This window comes from Alosa sapidissima, chromosome 15 (assembly GCF_018492685.1).
Source record: "Alosa sapidissima isolate fAloSap1 chromosome 15, fAloSap1.pri, whole genome shotgun sequence".
NCBI lineage: Eukaryota > Metazoa > Chordata > Actinopteri > Clupeiformes > Clupeidae > Alosa > Alosa sapidissima.
The window spans coordinates 13,638,172-13,661,909 of NC_055971.1; the positions used below are offsets into that span (position 1 = coordinate 13,638,172).

A 23,738-nucleotide genomic window follows, 5' to 3' on the forward strand; every position below is an offset into this window, starting at 1 on the left:
CTGATTAAATGTCTTCAGTTCCATTAGGGAGCTGTTAATTAAAGATAAATTAAAGAAGGGGCAACAGGAGAACACACCAGACTGAATTCATGGAATGGATAGAGCAAGTAGCCAGTTTCATTGCTCACTGATTACAAAACCGGTACATATCTAGTTAGTTTAAATGTGCTTCTTACAGATTAGCTTAGTTTTACCTGATAGATGTGAACATTTGCCTTTTTGTGTCTCATTTCATTTTGTAATTAAACACCACATCTGTGCACACCTCAGTCTGAGGGGAATGCAGATTGATTTTGAATTTGTAGACTAGTGTATATTAGTGTTATTATTTTCTGGTAAAGAATGTCAAAATCATAATGAAAAAATGTAAACACAAAATATCCTTTATTTAATTATTTTTTAAACCTAAAGACTACACAGGGTCACTGTTGTAGGTCTAAAAGGTATCTACATTTGCATTTTATTTACAGCTTACTTTTGTTGTCAATGTCTTATGTACACGGTCCAGGAGAAGCCTTAGAAACACAGTGCTGAGAACAAAAAAGAAAAAAAAAAAGAACAAAAACAAATAATAAAAAATTCGAACACTTAAAATCAACCCAAACCTAAAAAAAACAACAAAACAAACCAACAAAAAACATTACAGCCTCACAAAGCAATATTTCTCAGTGCAATATTTTTCCACAATGCAGTTTTCCTTCATTCAAAAAGTATGTTCTCATTGTTTTTTTAAATATAGCATAAATGTCTGACAAGAGTATATCACTGTATTTGACAACAGCAAAACAAAATCAAAAACAAAAATAATTTTGTACAGATTGAGACACTTGAGTTGTTCTGTCCCCCAAACCCAGCCACCCAAGCCCATCCCCCAACCAGGCAACTTGATGAGAGTAGAAACAAAAAATCACCAGCTATGGATTTTCCCACAAACCATTGCACTAAGAGGAGTCAGCAAGAGTACACCATTCTGCGTCATTTTAACTCCATTCATAGCTTTAGGTAGGTACACTTTCAGTGAGCAGAGAGAAAACATTTTTGGTGACGTACATGTGATGTATCACCTTTGTTCTTGTCGGAAACTAATTATTTTCAGCAACTTCACACCACAAAAACATTTTCAGAGGTTACCATTTTAGCCCAGGAGTCAGTGTATGTAGGGAAATGTGTGTATGAGGGTGGTACATGAGCAGACTCTTTAGATCACTCCATGGTCAGACTACTTATAGTTCACTTCAGATATTTATTTGAAGTTTTCAGATGCATTTTGTATCCCCCCCTCCCCTCAAAATCCCTTTCAATACACACATTTGCCCTTGGTATAGCAACAGGGCAGCATTTTAATCACTGGTTTTGAATTCAATTATCAAGCATTTGTGTTGCTTTGATTTAATTTATGACCAAAAAGTAACCTTGTTTCAAACAAAAAAATGAATACTGCAATCTGTAAAGAGCCAAGGATGTTTATAAAGGATTAAAAAACAGCGGTCCTTCTATAAAAAAATCTAAATGAGGCCTTCGCCTAATGTCACCTTTCCAAACATTTATAATTTATTCCATGTACTGCAACACCCTTAAGCATTGTTCAAGTACAACAAGTAGCAATGAGAGGGACAACAGTTCACATTTCAGAGTTCACATTGTTATACTGGTACTTTATATAGCTATATATAAAATAACTGATGGCAATTTAAAACCATTTGAGTAAAATACCTTCCATTCTTTAATACAGAAAACATTGTTTGACATTTTTTTCCTTATACGCTTGGCTCATATCTTTTTTCCTCTCAATGAACTCTTCTCTGCCCATAAGCACAGTTGATAGAGAGTCTTTTTTTCTGAATATCCAGTTTAAATTTTTACATTAATAGGTGACAAACACTTTAAAATCAAAACAGAAGAAAATAATGTTGGAAATCAAAGCGTTGGGTCGTCCTTGTGCTCAGCTTGCTGCACAATGTAGGCCACAAAGATCAAATTCAAATGATGGTATAAGAAAATCTATGTTACCAAAAGTAAGCCAACCTGAACTAAAGCCAGGTCTGAGCCAAAGCCCTTTAGGAGTCTTACAAGGGGGCAGAGACCACAAGATGAATACAAAGCTTTTTTTAAAAAAAAATGAAATATTAACAAGACACTACTATAACTTGGACTAGAGTTCAGTTAGAGCCTTAAGCAGAGGGCTATGGACAGCAGACATCAATGTTCTTGCGTGTTTTTTCCTCTTCTTTTCTTGGAAACGGGGTCAGTTTGTCAAGGGATTTTTTTTTTCAAGTATAAAATAATGGCAAAAAAAAAAAAACAAAGCGAAAAAAACAAAAACAATTTTGACAGAGAAATGTCTCTCCTTGGCTGAGGTGCAGAAAGAAGGCAGAAACAGAAGGCAGTGAGCGTTTTTGACGAGGATTCATTTGCTTGTCGGGGTGGGCTGGGCTTACAACCGCAGACCCGGCCAACACCAGCAGCAACACTGCTCTTCCACTCCTTTAAGCAGAATCGTCAAACGGGGACGTTGCGAAAACAAGGTCGACAACACCTTCAGCATCGGGTTGACTCGTCGTCCTCTAGCAGCCGCACTTGAAGGGCAAAGACTGGTAAAGGTCTCCCGAATGGAATCCAAAGTTAACACATAAAAAAAGGGCACTGCTGTATCAGAGGAGCAAACTCTTGATTCGACCACAAGTTTGTCCATTTTTTAAAAAACAAAAACATAAAAAAAAACACAGCACTAGGACACATGAGAGTAAAAACATGAAGTGGTCACATGTTAAATGAAATGAAACAAAACAAACAAACATCCGTCTTTGGCAAGAAGTCCTTAAACCACGCTGTCCATATGTGTGTGTCGTGTCCAGTCTGTTCCCCTCTGGGGAGGAGGGTCAGCAGGGTTGCGCTCACCGGGTTCATGTCACCTGCCCATCTCGCTCTGTCGCATGAAATATATGTTGCTGGGGCTGTCGGCCAACTCCGGGTACTGGTCTGCCGAGGCCACGTAGTAGCCGTCGTAGCCCGGCACACGGCCGCTGTTGAGCAGCTGCTGCCTCTCGCCCGCCGTCCACGCCCGCGATCCGTCCTCGCCGTCGCGCAGTCTCTGCCGCTCGCGCACCCAGGCGCCGGCCACCGCCCGCTGTCGGGCCAGCTCCAGCACGCGGGCCTTCTCCTCGTCGGCGCCGCTGCCGTAGCGGACGCACAGCCGCAGTGGCCCGTGCTGCAGTAGCACGTCGGTCAGGCGCCGCGTGCGGCCGCCCAAGACAGCGTTCATCTGCGCCACCGTCACGTTGGTGCCGGACTCGAGCGTGCGCCGGCCCGCCGTCATGCCCAGCAGCGACAGGTCGCCCTCGGCACCGCCCGTCTTGACGAAGTGGTGCGTGTCCGTGCCGTCCACCGTGTAGCGCAGCTCCTGCAGGTAGAGGGCGCCGTCGAGCACTGCCGCCAGCCGACGCCCGTCCTCGCTGGCCAGGCTGATGATGTCAGCATGCACGCGTCCGTCACGGATGGCCAGCTTGAAGCCGCGCCCGAACATGGAGGCGCCCGAGGCGAAGGACGGGTCACCCTTGGCTGGCACACAGCCGGCGCTGCTCGCCCCGTAGATCTGCCCGAAGCGCTCCAGGCGCACAAACGACTTCAGCTGCCGCTGCACCTCGCACTGCACACCCAGCAACGACTGCAACAGGAACACACACACACAAAAGAAAAAACACATTTAATTACCCACCAATGCACGCTTCACAGCAGCTCACAGGTACAGCCAGGGAGGGGGGACAAAAAGCACAAATTAGAGCAGAAAAGTGAGGAAGGTGAAATAAATGGGGAGATAAAACAGGAAGCAAAAGAGAAAGTTTCTGCAGTATTAGAAGTGTGACACACTACAGAAAAAAAAGCCATCCAATCGGAGTATCTGTTTGTGAATCTACTGCAGTAGACTTCCTGAGTGTTGCTTTCTCCTCCAGCCTTCACTGCTTTCCATTTCCTGGGAGTAAGCTGTGCTTCCTGATGGCTTCAGCGGAATGGGAAGGAGAGGCACAGCAGGGAAACTGTCTCTTTTTCGCTCTCTTTCTCTCCAAAGTGAGAATCACGCTGGTTCATTAACACTTCAAACATTTCAAACATTTTCCCTTCCCTTGGCTGGGGCATAAGCCATTCTTTTTCATGTTTAAGGTGGATACTCGGATCACACGCATCACAACATTTTCTTCAGGTTTTGGCAAAAAAAGTGAAAATACAATTACATTACTTTTTCCACCGTTACATGAAATGCCACCAAGCATTAGTTCTACCAAAACCTTATCAAAATTCTACCTTCAAATATTTTACCCACAAACATAAAATGGTGGACTCCTCAACTTCTTTTCCCACTCTTCTAGAACATACCTTTTCATCTTGCACTGCAGGGAAAGGAAGCTGTAGTTTTGTCATAAACGCAACACAGCCGCCCCCAAACCCCCCGACCCCCATTCATCTACTACTACACTACACGGTCTACAATGGTATCAACAGCTGTGACATCCTTGCCATGTCTCAGGCCGTGACATTTTAGAAACATGAAAAACAAAACCCTGGCAGATTTTTTCCCCTTCCTGGCGAGGAGGAAAAAAGAGGAGGAGGAGGAGGAGGAGGAGGAGGAGGAAGAGCAGAGCTTGTGGCTCCTGCGGCCAGACGGGCTGGATGATCTGAGAAACTCCTCCAGGGGAGGAGACGCAACCCTGTCCCCTAATGTCACATGACAGGAGCCGGCCCTTGCCTCCCTCCAAACCCCGCACACACACACGGACACACACACGGACACACACACACACACACACACAGAGGGAGAGGATGGAGAAAAAGACTGCAGAGGCAGAGAAAGAAGTGAGAGAAAAAGCGAGAGACAGAGAGAGAGAGAGGGACTGCAGAGGGAGATGGAGAGAGAGAGAGACGGTGGGAAAGCATGAGAGAGAAAAGAAAGAAAGAGGGAGAGGCAGAGATGAGTAGAGCCACTGACTGGAGAGGAGAGATAAAGCTGGATGGAGAAACTGGGAGGGAGAAGCATGTGGAGAATGAGAGACTGAGGAAGATAGATGGATAGATAGAGAGACAGGCAAATAGATGGATATTGCTCCAAAAGACAAAGAGTGATCTGAATATTTTAGATAAGGCGCTCAAACACACACACACACACACACACACACACACACAGACACAAACACACACACTGAGAGACTGAGGCTGAGTGTTGTGCTCTCTGCCCTGTGCATAGTGGCTGAGAGGAGAGATACAGTAAAGGGAAGAAAATAAGAATAAATAAGGGAATAAAAGGCAAACAAGAAACAAATCCATCAGGACAGTCTCCATCTCTCTCTTTCTCCCTCCCTCTTCCCCTCTCTCCACCTCCTCCCTCTCACTCCATCCCCTCCCTTTCCCTCTCCATTTCACACCCTTTCCTCCTCCCTCTCACCTTCCCTAGGGGACGGCCCTGGAGTGACCTTTCCTGCAGGCTTTTCCGTCACCTGTCCCCTACCTGGTGCGCATGCCAGCACTCCTGGGGGAGGCTCCGGTCAGGCTTCTGGGGCTTCAGGCCCCTGAGAAATGGGGATGGTTTGTGTGTGTGTGTGTGTGTGTGTGGTGGGGGGGGGGGGGCTACAATCTACACTGCTGAAAGTTTGTTTACAGGCAATGTTCCACTAACCACAAGCCAGCATCCCAAGAGGCTGTGGGGTTGTGGTGGGATGTGTGTGTATGTGTGTGTGTGTGTGGTTACGGTCAGACCCATAGCCAAAGCCACTCTGGCACTCATCTATCAAAGTGCCTGAGGAAGGGCCAGTCATCTTGACCTGACGCAAATCAAAGGGGGCTTTGCGTGTGTGTGTGTGTGTGTGTGTGTGGTTGTGTGTGTGCGTGTGTGTGTATGTGACGGTCAAGCCAGGGATACTAGAGGGCATGTCTGTCTGGAGCACCCAACACCCTCTGCTTTAGTGGGCTATTAAAAGCTCCTCTGCAGCTGCAGACGAAGAGCAGTAAGCCACCTCTAGGCCAAACAACACAACGACACTGCTGTCTTCACACTTCAGCTGCTCTACATGGATTTGAATACATACAAGTCCATTTACAGGTATATACTTGCTGCATATGTCCTTGCAAAATAATACTGTAGGGTTGCAGGTTTCAGAGCCCCATGCTATGAAACAGTGCAGGATTCAGAGCCTCATGCTATGAAAACCTGTAAAAGAATTGGGGGAGTAGTCAACCTGCATGATTTAAAATCCTTTAATTCCCTCTAGGGCACAGAGAATATTGTTATATTTGTGAAACTAAATTCCTCAAGCCAAGAAGAATGACATCTACATTATAGCATATGGTTTATGGTCCAACTCCAACTTCTGTCTTCCCTCGTTCCTCCGAGTAACTGTCAGGTCTGGCCCTGTTTATATATTTATGTCAGAGTGCGATATCGCCCCAGCAGTTGCCCAGAGCAGAGGCTTCTGTTGCCTGCGGCCCCCCTACAGAGCCTCGCGGCTTCAAGGTGTCGCCCTAGCGTGGCTGGTGTCGGCGTCACACTGAGACAGATAATGAGTATGGAGGAGTGCCTCGGCTTCCTGAATCAGTCTCCAGCCAACCCCCTATCCCTGGCTTTCCGTCTGATGAGAACTCGGAGAACTTGAAACAGCCAAGAACACGACGCAAAACAGCCCCCCCCCCCCCCCCCCTCCCCTGCCAAGGCCCGCTCCTCCGCTACGCAACCTGGGCACCATTAGCCTTGAGTATGTCCCCGCTTACTATTTTTAATATGGCTGCTTGAAAAGCCTGTAAATGCCCCATAATAATACTGCCCCGAAAAGACCATTTTGCAGGCAATTAAAATCCCTTACCTGTCCTCATAAAAGAGCAGAACAAGTGGTCGCGATTAGCTGCAGGAAGGGAACACTGATTTATATGGAGTTCACTGGCTACTATTACATACATTAAAACTCACTCGCCTTTCTCTCTAACTTCTCCCCGTCCCTCTTTCTTTCTCTCTCTCTTTCGTTCTTTCTTTCTTTCTTTCTTTCTTTCTTTCTTTCTCCCTTCCGGTCCAGTTTTCTAACTTCAGATGGAATATACATAGGGTGGCCTGGCAGTGCCCAGTGCAGGTTTGTTGCAGTACTTTTCTGGGCGCGAGAGAAGAAGGCAGAAGGGGCCCCATTTGAAATGGAAATTGGGGGAGGAAGGTTGTCTGAATGGGTCCAAAGCGGTCCTCTGTTGCTCTGGGCTCCTCTGAGGGGAGGGAAGGGTGGAGAGAGAGAGGGAGAGAAAAGGAGAGCTGGAGGGGTGGAGCAGAGAGAAAGGGAGGAAGAAAGGGACTCCATATCTGGCAAAGCGAACCCCAAAACTCAGAGACGAATCCCCGGGAGACGGGCACTGAAACCACACCGACGGAAGGTCGCTGGGGGAGCCATCCTATGGGTGTGTGTGACTGTGTGTGTGTGTGTGTGTGTGTTTGTGTGTGTGTGTGTGTGTGTGTGTGTGAGACGACTAAACCTGCTCTATTCCGTTCACGTAGCGTTCTTGGGGAAGGTACATAATGAGGGTTAGGCAAAGACTCTGCTCTCTATTTGCAGTGCAGTTTCTCCCACAGAAGAATATTATCTGCTGTGAAATGGAAAGCATGGCCGTCTATTTGAATCCCCAACCTCTCTGAACTGAGCACATAGCAGACCTTGTGATGGGCGAGAAGACCGATGGCAGAGCTCACTTCTTGACAGTATTTGTCTGGCGTGGGGTCTCTCTCCACTCTCTCGTACTTAATTTGCACAAGTCCCACAACACACTAAAATCTTCTGATACGCTTAAATAGTTAATAGGCTTTGAACACATCATGTTTCACAAATGGCACAGCTGGGTTTAGTGAGAGAGATTAAAAAAACATGACAGCCTCCCATCAGAGAATGTTTTAGTGCAACAACGAGCCTTTATTTGATCTTTCGGAGGAAAAAAACTCAGGCAAAAAAATTTGGTAATGTTTTCTCAAATAAATATAAGGGCCTTCAATGTGTCAAGTAAAAGCCATCAGAACATTGGAACAGTAGATCATCTTCCACACATTATGCTCCTCCTAAAATCTCTGATGCTTCAGAAAATCTGGGTTATCTCCGAGCATCAAAAAATGGCTCTTTTCTGATATACAGTAGGCGCACTCCTCTATTCTCCTTGAATGCGTGAGACCCCTATGTAACTTGTCAGCAGAAACAGAAGTGAGGCTTCAAACGTTTATTGTTTCATCGTTTAATATTATTCAGCCTGGCGTCTCTCTCTCTGTGCGCTCCCTCACCCCTCTCTCCTCACAGGCTCCTGCGTCTCCCCACTGTATCCTCTCTTTCAAAAGAACGACGATCCAGAAACGGATAAAACACGTCTGATACTATTTGCGTTTATATCTCCGATACAGGGAGAGATGGGTCAAGCTCGACACAAAAGCTGTACTGGTCGAGCAAGCAAACGCTTGCTCATCAACCCAAACAACCAGCGGCGGTCTTATCTTAACAAAAGAGGGTTTTTAAAAGGATCAGTCTGTAGTCCATTCTCTCTCTCTCCTCTCTCTCTCTCTCTTACACACTCCGCATAGTGTTTTGTCTGGGCACACATCGCAGGCGCGCGGCTCGCCTGGCACTGACGGTGGGCACGGGCGTTGTCTTTACATATGAAAAGCAAACAGACGTGTCGGCCACCGCGGCTGTCTCGGTGGGTGGCTCTCTCGGGCTGTAACTCGACGCGGCAGGGAAGACACGACAGCCGCCTCGTCAATAATTCAGGTGGCTGAAAGGCAACTCGCAGGGCTTGACAGATGCGAGGAATCAGACTCTGTACTACTGATGCCTGGGTGCTTGCTGGTGTGTGTGTGTGTGTGTGTGTGTGTGTGTGTGTGTGTGTGTTTTGTATGTGTGCCTACAAGGAGGTTCAGGAGGGGCGTATGGCGGAGATGAAATCAATGGCAAAGGAAAAGTGGAGTGAATTTCCCTAATGGCTGGACTATTAGACGGGTTCAGGGTGAAGCCTGACCCAGATTCCCTGAGCTCTCAGAAAGAGACATAACAAAAGAGACAGAAGGAAAGAGATAAAAGAGAGAGAGAGAGAGAGAGAGAGAGAGAGAGAGAGAGAGAGAGAGAGAGAGAGAGTGAGTGAGTGAGTGCTAGAGAGAGGAAGAGATAAAGTAAGAGATGAGGAGAAAGAGGTTGAGCGAGTGAGTGAGAGACTGGGTAAAAGGGAGCGAGGGCAAGAAATGAGAGGCCTACGTTTTCTTGGTGATTTGGAAGTCTCGGATAGTGAGGGGGGCAATTTCGGACAAGAGCCTGGAGCTCCCATCTAAAACGCAGGGCACCAATGGATGACTAAAACGGTCAGACCAAGATGTCTGGATGAGAGAGTGAGTCCTGTCTTACCTTGGTGCTATCCCACTCCTGAGTCTTCATCTGGGTGTGGATCAGCTCGTAGGAGGGCTCCATGGCGTCCGAGACGGGCTTCTTGTAGCCCGGGATGACATTGTACAGCTGGAAGCCAAATGTCACTAGCCAGCTATTGACATCTGTAGGGTAGCAGAAGATACAAATAAACAAACAAACAAACAAACAATAGCTTAACATTCAGTCTTTTCACCACTCAATGTACTGCTAAGTCTGTGATTCATTAGGAAACACAACACAGGTTCAGCAGAGCTTTCTTTTCCTCCCATTTCTTCCTCACTGGTTCAGATGAAATTAACTGCTTGAACAGCCAGAGTGGGATCGCTTGATTAGTTTCAGACACTAGGCTAAAATGTGATGGATGTTCCAGGGAGGATAGTGAACTGTGCAATTCTCTCCTTCCTGCTCCCCAGACTCTGTTCATCTCGCTGGCGAGCAGCTTGGCTCCACATCGGTGACAGTGACTTCCTGCCGCAGGTCTCCGACAGGTCACAAAATTGAATTCCCATGCCGGCGCACATTTAACACGTTGATATTTTACTTCCCTTTCCCCTGAACATCACATGAGCAAATATGGAGCCAAAGTGAACCTTGACTGGAAAACCAATTAACTGCACAGTGACTCTCTTCAAAACACCTAATATATTTGTCATGGATAGAGAAGCCTTCATATACTGACAGCATGACTATGTTGCTGGGGAAAAACAGAAGGAAAAAAAAAATACATCCCTTTTTTTGTGAGCAATGACACCTGACAAAGCTGCTTTGCATAAGAATATGTTTAAGGACAATACGAGCAGCTCTCTTAATTCTGGCGACGGAATAGAAATGTCAAGGCGATCAATCACTGCCGGCAGGTGAGAGTGGCGCTCAACGCGGCTGTCGGAGCTTAGCGGCGGCCTGCTTAGCATTCCGTGGCCAGCCTCAGGGGTTGTGACGTGACCCGACTGCCCGGTTCACTGGTGCAGCGCCCGCTTTGGTTAGAGAATGAAGTTGAGCAGTGGTGCAACATGTCAAATAGATGATAACAGGGATAGAGAGAGGAAGACAAGAGAAAAGGGGGAAGAGAGAGAGAGAGAGAGAGAGAGAGAGAGAGAGACAGAGACAAAGAGATAAAGAGAAAATATAAAAGGAAGAGAATTTCACCTGGAACAAATGAGTGCCACCCGTTTTCTATTCCTTTCCTGGATGTTTTCACTGCCCTCCTTAATCATGATTAAACTAATTCAGCATATGAAGGCAATGGACCTCATTCAGAATAAAGGCCTTTGCTTGTTTTTTGGATACGAAAACACATAAAACGCCATTAATCACATTAGAACCAGATGCCACTCTTATGAAAAACGTTCTTTCATCTCCGAGAGGCAAGCGGTCAAGATTAGGGTGGAACCTCAAACAAAAACACACAGGCCTCAGCTTTAAAACAGCCCTTTGGAGTGGCTCCTACACTCTCTCCTCTCCTCTCTGCTGCTGTTTCTGCTTTGGAGCTGAGCGAGTGCGCTGATACAACAGCCCCTGGCAGTGAGCTGTATGGTACCCATTGTGCGGCTCCCTTCTCCACCGGGGAGCTTTCACTCCTATTTACCACCCCCCACCACCAACCCCCACATTCAGGCAGCGAAAGAGTGATGTGATATTTCAAGGGAACGACCTGAATGCTGAACAGAGGGAGAACTCCACTGTGTACCACTGATCGAGAGAAAGCAAGGGAGAGAGAGAGAGAGAGAGAGAGAGAGAGAGAGAGAGAGAGAGAGAGAGAGAGAGAGAGAGAGAGAGAGAAAGAAAGAGGGGAGGCAAGGGAAAAAGAGGGGGAAGAAGTAAATATGTAGGAAAGAAAGTAGCATTCCAAACAGGGCCCAAAGGAGAGGCTGAAAAATGACCCCCCTGCTGTGGTAAGGGCCCTCTTCAAGAAAAAACCCAGCCAGCACAGAGTGTAATGCACAAACACTATTTCCCTTGCAAACTGCCGTTGTAACTGGTGCATTGTTTGTTGTTTTTGTGTGGGGGTTTGAAATGCTGGTTGGCGACACATCAGATTAGAGGAACAAAGTCAAAGCTTTGTGTGAGGCGAAGCTATCAAAAAAGCGTTTGAACACTTTTGCTCGAGGTCTGCACTGTGATTCGACGATCCCCATCAGGTTCGGCTAACAAAGCGCTACTGCTGCGCACGGCATTCCATATAGCCACTCACCTGTCATGTAGCACTTGGTCTCTTGGCTGTTGGTCAGGGGGTTGTTGTTCTTGAACATGTACATGTTAAAGGGCGCGATGTTGTTGCCGTTTAGCCGCTGCCACACGTCGTGGTCGGGCGTGGTCCATCGGCCGGCGAGCGTGTCGTAATCGCGCTTGCCCATGTGGACGAGTTTGGTGAGGGGCTCGTAGATGCCGCCCTGGTAGCCGATGATGAGCTGGAAGCTGGGGTTGGTGTCCAGGTAGACCTCGCCGAAGGCCGTGTGGAAGACCTGCTTGATCATGGCGCCCGAGCCGCTGAACACGGCCAGCGGCGTGCCGATGTTGTCGCATGCCACGTAGAACTCGTCTCCGCTGCTCAGCTCCATGGCGAACAGGTGCCCCTGGAGGTCGTAGTAGAGCGAGGTGATCTCGGAGCTGGAGTGGTTGTACAGGTGCGTGGCGCGGGCCGGGCTCGACAGGTCCGCGTAGAAGAACTGCAGGTGGTGCCCGGGCGTGCTGCGGCTAGACACGCGGCGGCCCAGACCGTCGTAGCGGTACTGGACGCTCCAGCCGGCCACCCGGTTGTAGGCCCGCGTCAGGTGCCCGGCCGAGTCGTACTCGAAGTAGTCGTTGCCGCGCTGGCGCAGGAAGCCGTCCTCGTCTAGCCGGTACTGGGCGTCGCCGAGGCGCGTGATCCTGTCGCGCAGGTCGTAGCGCAGCGGGGTGAGGCGAGCGCTGCTCCCGGGGCTCAGCAGGTGCAGGTTGCCGTTGAGGTCGTAACTGTAGCGCCAGAGCGGCTTGTCGTTAAGGGAGACCGTCTGCAGCTGGCCGTCCGCGTCGTACTCGTAGGCGTAGCGGGTGGTGTTGGCGTACGGTCCGACTTTCAGCTCCTTGGCCACCACGCGGCCCATGTTGTCATACTGCACCATCATCCAGTACATTAGCGATCGGAAGATTTCGTACTGGACCTCCTTTACGCGGCCGTAGGCATCAAAGTGCTTGGTGTGAGTCATCACTGCGGTGGTGATGATCTGGTTAATTTCATAGTAGATGACGCCAAACTTGCCAAACTGCTCCATCTTGCCCGACACGTCGTCGTAGCGGTACAGGTCGATGGGGAGCGGTGTCTCGTTGATAACCGCCTGCATGCTGGTCACTCGGAAGCTGTTGTCATAGTTGTAGTCGAACCGGGCGTTGACCAGGCCCTCCTCGCTGAAGCGGAAGATCTGCCGGTCGATGAGCGGGCCGAGCTGCCGGTAGCGGATCGTGCAGGTGAAGCTGCCCTCGCTCTGCAGGCTGACCGTCTTCAGCAGCCCAGCCGCCTCGTCGTAGGAGAAGGCGATGCGCGTGGTGTCGTGAAGCACCTCCAGCAGCTTCGAGAGCTTGCCGTACTTGTAGATGACCCGCCGGCCAGTGCCCAGGTGCTGGGTCTGCAGCAGCAGGCCCTCCTCACTGTAGTCCTGGAGCACTGATGCGTTGCCCTCCGGCGGGCGGTACGTATTGCGGTAGTAGCCCACCGAGCGCGTGGTCTCCAGCGTCTGCCTCGCCACGTTGGGCATGGTCACCGACGACAGCCGGTCGTTCTTGTCAAACTCGAATATGTACTGCCTCTGACTGAAGAGCAGCAGGACCATGGACTGCAGAGAAGAGGAGGGGGGATGGGGTGGGAAAGAGGACAACAGCATTAACACTCCACACACCATCACAAACTTCACCACTCCCAACAGCCACAGCTTTTAGCCAGCATTCTAATAGCTTCACCAGTCCCCACTGACAAAGATGTTAAACCGTTAAAATGATAAACTCGTGGGCTGCAAGGAGAGTGTGAAGGTCACAACTAATGTGTGTGTCCTCTTGCCCTCCGCTAAATGATGAGCCAAAAGACTGACTCAATACGGAGAACAGCAGAGGGACACAATAGAAAAAGGTTGGAATGAGCTCAGCAACACCGACAGGTACGTTTAGTTATACACACACACAAACACACACAGTGTACAAGTGGATGAACATCACACCAAAAACTGAGGTGTTTATATTTCAAAAGGTAGGTGAGTATATTTCAAAAGATAGGTGATTTTTTTTTGTTGTTAAATCTGCAAACGATATGGGGTTTCAGCTTTTTCTTCCAAATCATTGGTACAAGACGCACTCAGTTACACAAATGACATCTTTAAAATCCACCCAGGAGTTGTCTTTGTCAGAGCCTGAAATCTTTCAATGAGGTGAGCGGCTGCCATCTTCACATTAAATGTGCGAGCAACAGAAAGCATCTTCTCCCAATATCTCAGCACTAATTAACGCTTGGAGAGTGACATTTTTCCCATTTCTCCTTGCTGCACCACATTATTTTAAGACTTAAGTGCGCTGTCAAGCGGTCTGTAGCAACAATGTGTAGCGCAGAGGAAAGCTCATCTAACCAAACCTCCGTGTCTTTGTAGTTAGTACCTCTCAAAAGGCTTCATAACATTCAAAAGAGCAAAAGAGTTCAAACACCCTCCCTCCAATACAAACTCAGACAAGAACGGCAGATGTTCACGACGACTAATTAATTGTATTGAGTGCCGTTTTCCTTAGGAGGGGAGCAAAAATATGCATCTCTTCCACCTAGATGTACCGTGGGTTCCGTCTCTGATATACAAATCCTCCACATGCTCCTCGTGGTGTTCAATTTGAGAGGACACTACCCTTGTGACATTCACACACTACACAAATAAGTACATGGTGCACACAGCATGGAAGTGTCCTGGAGGTACATGGAATGGGACGCAGGTTATAATTCTATTCCTACTCTCACCTACCTACTCATACCTACTGTGCCATTTTTTACACTAGCATATACGGCACTTTGTGGCTGCTGTGTTCTTGTCTGAATCTGGCTTGGACCAATTCTGACCCACTTAAACAAACTGTTGGCTGACCAATGTTGATCAATTCTGACCAGGGTTGTGCAAAATTCCAGAATTGAATTGAAACTGGCTCTTAAATTCCAATTCAATTCTTCCCTTGCATTTCCCTTGCATTTCAAATATTTCCCTTGCATTTCAATTGAGGTAGCAAACAGGAAGCAGAATTGCAATTCGAATTTTGCACAACCCTGATTCTGACCCAACTGATTCACATTGCTGCCCTTTTTCAGACAGGTAGGTTACGACAAGCACAATCTACAGGCTTTGGCACCTTCTCTAGATACGTGTAGGTCCACGACTTCCCGTCGGCAAAGGTTTGCGAGCTGATGCGGCCATTCTGGTCATACTCCATGCGCACGGACATGGTGCCCCTCTGGATGCCCGCCACGTGACCGCCGGGTGAGTAGGTGACGTTGACGCCGTTGAGGCGGATGCTGGGGGCCCAAAGGGTGGGCCGGCCGGCGTGGTCATAGTGGATGCGTAGCGTGAACTTCCTGTGGTCGTCGTACACCTTCTCGGTCCTAGTGATGCGGTCGAAGTCCATGGACAGCAGATTGCGGTTGTGCACCTGTCAGAAAAAGGGAGGGAACGAGAGAGAGAGAGAGAGAGAGAGAGAGAGAGAGAGAGAGATAGAGAGTGAGACAATTCAAAATAAATACTGACTGTTATTCTCAAAGTTGGAAAAATAAAGGTGTGTGTGGAAGGATGTCTCAAACATCAGGGGGGAAAAAAACCTCTGAGACCACCCAGGCGACCAAAACACTGCATAAAAAAACATGATTATTTCGTTTAATTACAAGAACTACATCTGGGGAGTCCAGGAGTCAGTGAAGTGATGCACACATAATTACATATTTTATTAAAAGTGAGTGCCAACTTCCCTTTGTTTGTGTTTGGGACTAACTTTAAAGTAAGTCTCTGACCACTCAAGCGTGAAGCAAACTGATGCATTGATCAGGAGAAAAACTCCCAAAGACGTGGGCGATTTTCACTTTACTCGGTCGCTACTTTTGACTAAGAGAATGTGAGTACATGTGTGTGTGTGTGTGTATGTATGTGTCTATCCGTACGACATAGGGTGTGTGTTTGTGTGCACGTCGACAGAACTAATCAATGGCTGCCGGGTACTGGCAGATAAAGGCTAAAGCTCACAACTTCCTCCGAAACGAGACCCGAGTGCCGGCCTGGGTTCCCATGGCGATGCGGGGAGGACACGCACCCCTGACCCCCGGCGCACGCTGTGATCAGAGCACGGCCCTATCGACGCGCTGCTCGCACTAATCCCATGGGCCACGTCCGGGTCAATGCAGGCGGGAGGAGGCCTTGGGCAGTGGGGGTGGGGGTGGGAGGTGGACGGAGGATCTGGCTGGGCCTTTGTCTGTAGCAGCTCAAGTGAAGGGAGCGCTCAGTCTACCATCTAACAGGGAGATGAAGGGGAAGTGTGTGTGTGGGGGGGGGGGGGTTGCGGGGCAGCGTGCGGTCAGAAGGCCTCGGCCACTGCTGTATGAGCTGGTCCAGAACATTGAGCTGATTCACTTGGCTGTTGCTCTGGTACCTATTAGTTATGGCTGCGGGGGATATCCTAGCTATAACATGTGAATACACACACACACACACACACACACACACACACACACACACACAAAACATATCTTCTCCTGAAAGGACTGTACTAAAACTTAATCCTTGACATGTTAACAGTGACTAAGAAGCACTGTGAGTGAGTTCCTTTGTTTGTAATGGCATTGTTGCAGTTTTGTGTGCGAGACCAGCAGAGCTAGTGGGGCGCGTCACCCGCTCCAGAACAGCCTCCATGGTCTCATCTTACACACCAGTTAGACTGGGATTACAGTGCCTACCCGCTGCCTTAAACCACCATCTGGAGTGTTTGGGCCAGAGAGAAGAACATGTGCTCCAATGAATCGTCTGCCGCCTGCCTCTCTCTTGCCTCTGTTCTGCAATCTTTCACTCCCTCTCTCTCTCTTTCTCTCTCAGTCCTTACCTTTAGCTCTTGTCACTCCACCTCTCTCCATCCCCCTCTCTCTCTCTCCATCTCTCTCTCTCTCTCCTTCTCCCTGCCATCATCGCCATGTCACTGTGATTAATCTGTGCTCCTCTCGCTAGGTATGCTGGCACCCAGCGCGGCTCCCAGTTTGGCACCGAGCTTGGCGCGGCTTAACAGAGTTTTAAAACGGCTTTGCGAGCTGTTGTTGGCCTCCATCCAGTGGTATGGCGGACTGAGGGACTGAAGAAAAAGGGAGTGAGGGGTCCCCCCTCCTCTCTCTTTCTTCCCCTTCACTCACTCATTCTTTTCTGCATGCTGGGGTCTCTCGTCTGTGAAGGGACAATTACACTGGGACCAATTAATGTCACTAATACCTAATTGAGAGGATTACTTTACACTAAAAGCAACCAGTCTTATGAATAGGAGCATCCTCCTGGGGGGGGGGAGGTGGTTACTGTGGGTAGTGGGTAATTTGACTGGGAATGGATAAAAAGGGGTGGGGGGGGTGGGGGTACCAATCCCCCACAATCCCTTGCTTCCTCACATGATGGTTTCACAGGGTTACTAGAGCAGTGCCATTCCTTCAGCAAAGATTAAGGTTATGGCTGAGATCAATGAAGTGCTGAGGCAAGTATTAGACAAAAAAAAATCTGCAGTGTAAACAGATTATGACACAAGTCAATCCTTCCTTTCATCAACTAAGAAAGAAAGAAAGAAAGAAAGAAAGAAAGAAAAGTTGGGTGTGACTGACATTTCTTTAATGTGCCAATAACACACCTGAGGGAGTTTTTTTTCCTTCCCCTCTCAAAGCCTTCAGAGTGATGGAATAGACTCTACAATCAAGGCCCTTGTCACATCAGGAAAAGAGAAGGTGGAGGTTTGTGGGGGAAGAAAAGGAGAAAACGTAGACAGGTTAGGGGCGGTGGGGAGTGAGGAGGGGAGATCCTGGAATTCCAAAGCGTGAGGGGGGAGGGTCCCGGATCCTTGTACCGGGTCGTGGTTCAGCAGTGGCCCAACGGACTGGAAAAAACCCTTTTGGCAGAGATGGCAGTCTCCAGAGAGAAAGGAAACCCACTCAAGGGGAATGGTTTAAATTGGACACTCCCTTCAACAGGGCAGGCTTTAGGAAAGCAGATAGGCTTTATGAAGGGGGGGGGGGGGGGGGGGGGGTTGGAACGGGGGCAGAGACGCAGGAGCAGGAAAAGAAAGAGACAGGGGGAGAGAGGGAGAGAGAGAGAGAGAGAGACAGTGTACAGGAAGGGTTTCATAGCAGAAAGAGGCAAACATCTCTAAATGGCCCCTTGGAATTTTATCCTCTGACTGAGGAGAGACCGAAGTAGACTTGAATGTTTGCACTCTAATTGGATTCCTTAACTAAACGCTGCTGCTGTACGAACAACCTTCAACCATCTTCAGAGACTGGTGACAACTGTCTTTTAATAAACTGCTCGTGTCGACCGCAGTCTGCTCAGATCATCATTCGCAGTGATTAAAACGACAGTTGTTGAAGGGGGCGTCTCATTTGTTTTCATCAACGCAATCAATTATTCATGCACTCATAGCATATTCAGAGCCCCTGACAAATCTAATAAGTTTGATTCCCTTTTTGTAGCCTCATTAAAATCAAATTAGTCTTTTTCCCCCCATTATTTCCAAGTCCAATATTTGCTCTCCTTGTTGTTTCCAATATTAAAAAAAAAAAAAAAAAAAGAGTTATGGCTGCTTCAGAGATAAGAATTTTAATCTTATTTGTTCAGGGTCCGATTTGTCCCTCTTTAAAGCAAACAAACAGTCTTACACACTCTGGCTCATCACACATACACACACACCCTGTTTGTTTGGAGGCAGTACATAAGGCAATTCTAATAACGCAGTGTAAACAAAAAGAGAGAGTCAATAGAGAAGCGGTATATCTGCAGTCCAGAGTTTGTGCAGCAGTGGGCCGCTTTTGGTGGGAAACACATCGCTGCAGTGTCCTCCAGTGACACACACATACACACACACACACACGCCATGCTGCCATGCTGACTCGCACGCGTCACCGTCACAGGGGTTTTCAGGGGCTGGACTTCCACTGACCCATTTAACATCAGGCACACACCGCACAGGCTCACCCATAACTCTCTCCCTCTCTCCCTCTCTCCCTCTCACTCACACACACACACACACATACACACACACACACACGTAGTGGACCTAGAGTATATGCATGTATGTATACAGTTCAATGAACACATGAACGCATACATAGTATGTACAGTATAATGTAATCTTGTTTGCTATACCTCTACACATCAATTCTACCAGACACTGTCTGCCATACAAAGACACATACACAGACTGCCACATACATATACAAATACAAAGACACACACACACACACACACACACACACACACACACACACATCACACCCACTCATCCATTGACGTAACATCACTTGACATGTGACTCAAGGTCACCTGATGTCCGTGGCTCTGACGCTGCCCCCTCTCCCCTCCAGGCCTCCAATAGGCCGCTCCCGTCACCCTGTCCCCCCCGGGGGGCCCTGATGTCTGTTACATACATTAGCGCCTCTCTCTCGCCGCTACACACCCCACAGCCCCGGTGAAACGGTCCGCGTCGGCGACAGACACAATGGCACCACCCGGTTATCTGCAGCACTTTAACGCTAGCGAGGCGCTAGCACTTTGAGGTCTTTGCTACATGAGCTTTTGTCCCCAGCCCTCCACCCCCCACCCTCCTCCATCGGAAGTCCCAAACCTCTCGTTGCCAAGGATCAGGTTTGCTTACAAAACACAGCCTGAGAAAGAGCAGGGAAAAGGGCAAACATACGGGGGGGGGGGGTGCTAAGTGGGGTGGGGAGGTGCTTTAGCTTCACCCCCTTATTGGCTGCGATTGCGTTACGGTCCAAGTCACAAATGGGTCGTTCAGCTGGCTTCCTGCGTCAGGTCTGTGGACCGCTGTGGTGCCCCCCTCGTACATAACAGAGAGCTGGCGTCGTTACCGCAGAGGGAGCCCCCATGCCAACGCCGCTTGCCAACTGGGTCACATAGATTGATTGGTTCTGTAACTCCCTCCTCAGAGAAGTTGGACTGCCTGACTCAAATTTATGACAATGGACCGCTTTTTTTAAAAGACACTTTTATCTTGGCTCCTCTCAAGTCCTGAATGGAGATGTTGAGGTGCATGACGTCAGTTCGCGGCCTTCACTGAATACTAATACCTTCATATTGTTTACCCTTCAGGAGCTATGATGATGTGCGTCAACAGAAAGTAACGTTTTCCAAAACTATTTATTTAGCCTAGCAGGATGGCAGGGGCTAGCTGACCGCTGTGTTAAGTGAACCACTGACATGACACACAGCCTCCAAGCCAATGTCACAGTGTGTTTATTAACATATCTGTTGGAGGGATTTCTGAATTTTTTACAGCGATCTGTTCGTCTAAAGTCTCCAGTCAAACACAGCGACTGTGACAGAGAGACAGGGTTCAGGTTGGTGGAGATGAGGAAGGTGAAACGCATCCATTAGCAGAACAGTGAGACACCTGTCAAACGAGCCGCTCACATTCATCTGAATGCATTTCTTCACCCCCCCCACCTCCTTTTTCCTCATCACATTTTCTTCCTTCCCGGTCGCTGTGGTAACCACCTGACCTGTCGGGGTCAACGAGGCACAGCCGCGCAGTGATGGATTTCACCTGTGACACGTATGACCTTGACTGGGTGGACTTGGCTAGCTTCACTACCACCAACCCACCCCCCCCCCCCCCCCCCCCCCGACCCCCCCATCACCACCCAGAACATGCCCCATCACAACAGCCATCTCTTCTGCCCTGACAGGTGCAGCCTGTCCAATCTGCTCTCTGCAACGCTACACCGCACCACCACGCAGTGGTGAGAAAGAGAGAAGAGAGAGAGAGAGAGGAGAGAGAGAGAGAGAGAGAGAGAGAGAGGAGAGAGAGAGAGAGAGAGAGGAGAGAGAGAGAGAGAGAGAGAGAGAGAGATGAGGAGAGAGAGAGAGAGAGAGAGAGAAGAAAGGGAAGCGTGGCAATGGGGATGGAGAAGCGATTACGCAGTGAGCCGTGGACGCTCCCTCCCAGCTCACAGATGTAGTGATGATGGTGGCTCGTTTTCAAAAGAGCGGCTGGGGACTGGAGTCCCAGAGAGCCCGGCGGGAAGAGACGGAGAGAGAGAGAGAGAGAGACGGAGAGAGAGAGAGAGAGAGAGAGAAAGAGACAGAAAAAAAGAGAGAGAGAGAAATCGAGAGACAAAGAAAGAGAGAGAGACGACGGCTGGACATGCATGAGAAGAGAGGACACCTTGATGATGAAACGACTAAATAAGCCTAACTATTGCTTCATTAGTCAAATGTGTGTGTGTGTGTGTGTGTGTGTGTGTGTGTGTGTGTGTGTTCAAAGAGTTTGCATGTTTGTCTATGTGTGTCAACGCTGGCTAAACTAAAGTGTGTGTGTTTATTTGTGAAGTTGATGTTTATGTGCCATAATTATGAGCTTTTATTATCCCTGTGTATTGTGCATTCTTTTTGGCCATATATTGCAGTATCTCTCCTTTTTAATGAAATTTGTTTGTTTGTATCCACTACATTTTCTTAAGCCGTTTTGCACATACGGATCAACAGCTCAGGAAGGGTCTCGAGGTACTGTACATGATTTTGCAGTGCACAAAAGTAGAACCATTTGTCTCCACATTGATCTCTAAACGTTTGATTCTTTTTAATGTTGTCATCAGTTAACTTCATTCAACTTCGTAAATTGCGTTCGTAAATTGCGTTGATGGGCGGATAAAGGCAGAGAAAGGCGCAGTTTACACTAAGAATTGAACAAATGATAAATACGACGGAAACTTGTGTCTGACAGCATTTGCAATCGGTGTGTCCATGACGCTGATAACGCTACGTTCGCAAATGTACTTACATCTGGCCCTCAGTGTCACGGTCAGTCTGCTGTTCTTTAAATCACTGTATGTGTGTGTGTGAATGTGAGTATGTGTGTGTGTGTGTGTGACTGTGTCCATGACAGTGTTGCTGGTCGTACCCTGAGTCGGCGTCCGTAGACGGTGACCTGGCCGCGGGCCTGCTCCTTACGCTGTCTCCACTCCACCAGGTTGAGGCCGTTGTCGATGGGCAGTGTGACGTTGCGCTTGCTGACCGTGGGGTTGACCGTGCCAGCCAGCAGGTGGGGCTCCGTGTGCAGCGACACCTCCATCCCGTTGGCCAGCACCAGCCGCAGCGAGCCGTCCAGGCCAATGTAGTAGCTGTTACGCACTTGCTCTGTGAGAACAGGAGGGATAGATAGAGAGAGAGAGAGAGAGAGAGAGAGAGAGAGAGAGAATACATAAAGGCACAATACAATGCTTTCTTTACTTTCTAATTGCTTTCTTTACTTTCTAATTGCATATGTTTGTCATGTTTGATGGTAACTGCAGAGCAGTAGGAGAGAGAGAGAGAGAGAGAGAGTGGTGTATTGATGAGTGTGAATGTTTGTAATGTTTGTATATATTTGTTTGTTTACTTTTTTGTAATTATTATTATTCCTGTGAACGTTTGGCAATGCATCATATGATTTGTCGTGCCAATAAAGCATATTTGAATTGAATTGAATTGAGAGAGAGTGAGAGAGACCGAGGAGAGAGATGCATGACAAGTCGAAAGGTCTGGCCTTTGTAGGCTCAGTTCTGGTCTCCCTACAGCGATGGTAAAGGTTACCATGAAAGTGTACGTCAGAGTGCTGAGCATAAGCTTGTCATCGATATGACACCTTGGCCTTTATGGAGGCTCGCTCCAGCGTATGTATGCTGATGACATATCATGCATGTGTGAGTATGGAATTAGATACTCGCCCTGATATCTGGCTGCTCACATTTAACAAGCCAGCTTAGTCACAGGAGACGAGGAGCAACCATGAAGGCAGTCACGTCTGATTAATGACCTTTTCTCAAAGGCTCCGCTGATGACACAGTTGTGCTGGTCACATGAATTGGTGGGCACTTCAAAAACAGAGGAGAGAAACTAAAAAAAGAGTCTCTCAAAATGGCCGCCGGTGGACGAGAGAGCCTATGAGAAGCAGGCTCCGCCCCCCCCCCCGCCTCCTAAGGCTGTTGTTGCGAGGACCAGAGGCAGTGTTCCCAACTCAATTCGCCGCTGAGAGGCGAGACAGCGGGCCGTCAGGGAGACGGAGAAGTTTGCAGAACCTCTCTAGCCCGGCAGCCTTGAGGGATGGGACACAAGCTGGGAGCCTGGGAGGAGGGAAAGAGCGCAACGAAACAGACTGACAGAGACGTGAAGAGAGGGAGAGAGAGAGAGAGAGAGAGGGAGGGAGAGAGAGAGAGAGATAGAGTTGAGAGCAAGACTATGAGACAGAGATAGAGTGAATGAGTTGGAAAAGGAGCAATACAGTGAGAGAGAGAGAGAGAGAGACAGAGAGAGAGAGAGAAAGAGAGAAAGAGTGGTATAGAGGGAGAAGCCCATCAGCCTGGTACTGATTGGTCGGTGGCTGCCGCTGGGCTGGAAATAAATCTGGGCCCCGGCGCCGGCCCGCCTGCCTGTCACTCTCCCCCAGGTGGCGGAGGAGAGGAGAGTGGCGGGGCCCGGCGCAGCCAAGCGCTGAGTAATACCCGCCATCACCGCCACATTGGAACCCGTCAGCTGTCTGTCATTGCCGCGGGCAACAGGGACATCAGCAACAGAGCGCGCGCGCGCCTGCCGGCCTCATTAGGTGCCGACGGAGGAGAGGCATGCAAGGTGAGCGGCTCGCCAGGTGAAATGCTAACTGTGATGTTAAAAGAAAGCGAAAGCTAACACAAAGGCACCTTAGCCTGCGGGGATGGGGGCCCCGAGAGTGTCTGTCGATCAGCGAGCTGTGCGAGCTTAAAACGCAGCAGGCAGTGTTTGCAAAAGGGGCCACACCGTTTGACAAACACTGCGCTCGTTAGCGATTCATCAGCTCCTCACAAGTATGAGGAGGTTTCGCGCTTACCGAGACCGACGCAGACGTCGGCAGTGCTGAAGGTCATGGGTTCGACTCCCCAGGAGCATAATTAGCGGAGAATCCTCCGGCTTTTAAAACCGAACGGAGCCAGCCCCTTTGAATAAACGCACCGCTGAGTGGCGATGAGTGGCGACGTTATGTAAAAATTCTCCACACAAGGAGCGCTCGGAGAGAGGAGAGCATGAAAGCCTTCAACAGAGCGCAGCAGTGGCACTCTGCACACACGAACAG

General features: G+C 48.8%; 1 protein-coding gene across 1 annotated transcript in view; it reads right to left on the reverse strand.

The window, feature by feature from the left end:
* Positions 1-388: 388 nt before the first annotated feature.
* Positions 389-23,738, reverse strand: part of tenm4 (teneurin transmembrane protein 4) — a 135,187-nt gene continuing 111,837 nt past the window's right edge. The window contains 5 exon segments of the mRNA XM_042064275.1: positions 389-3,664; positions 9,393-9,535; positions 11,605-13,222; positions 14,763-15,059; positions 21,555-21,790. Of these exon segments, the coding sequence (XP_041920209.1) occupies positions 2,909-3,664; positions 9,393-9,535; positions 11,605-13,222; positions 14,763-15,059; positions 21,555-21,790 (3,050 nt within the window). The 3' untranslated portion in view covers positions 389-2,908.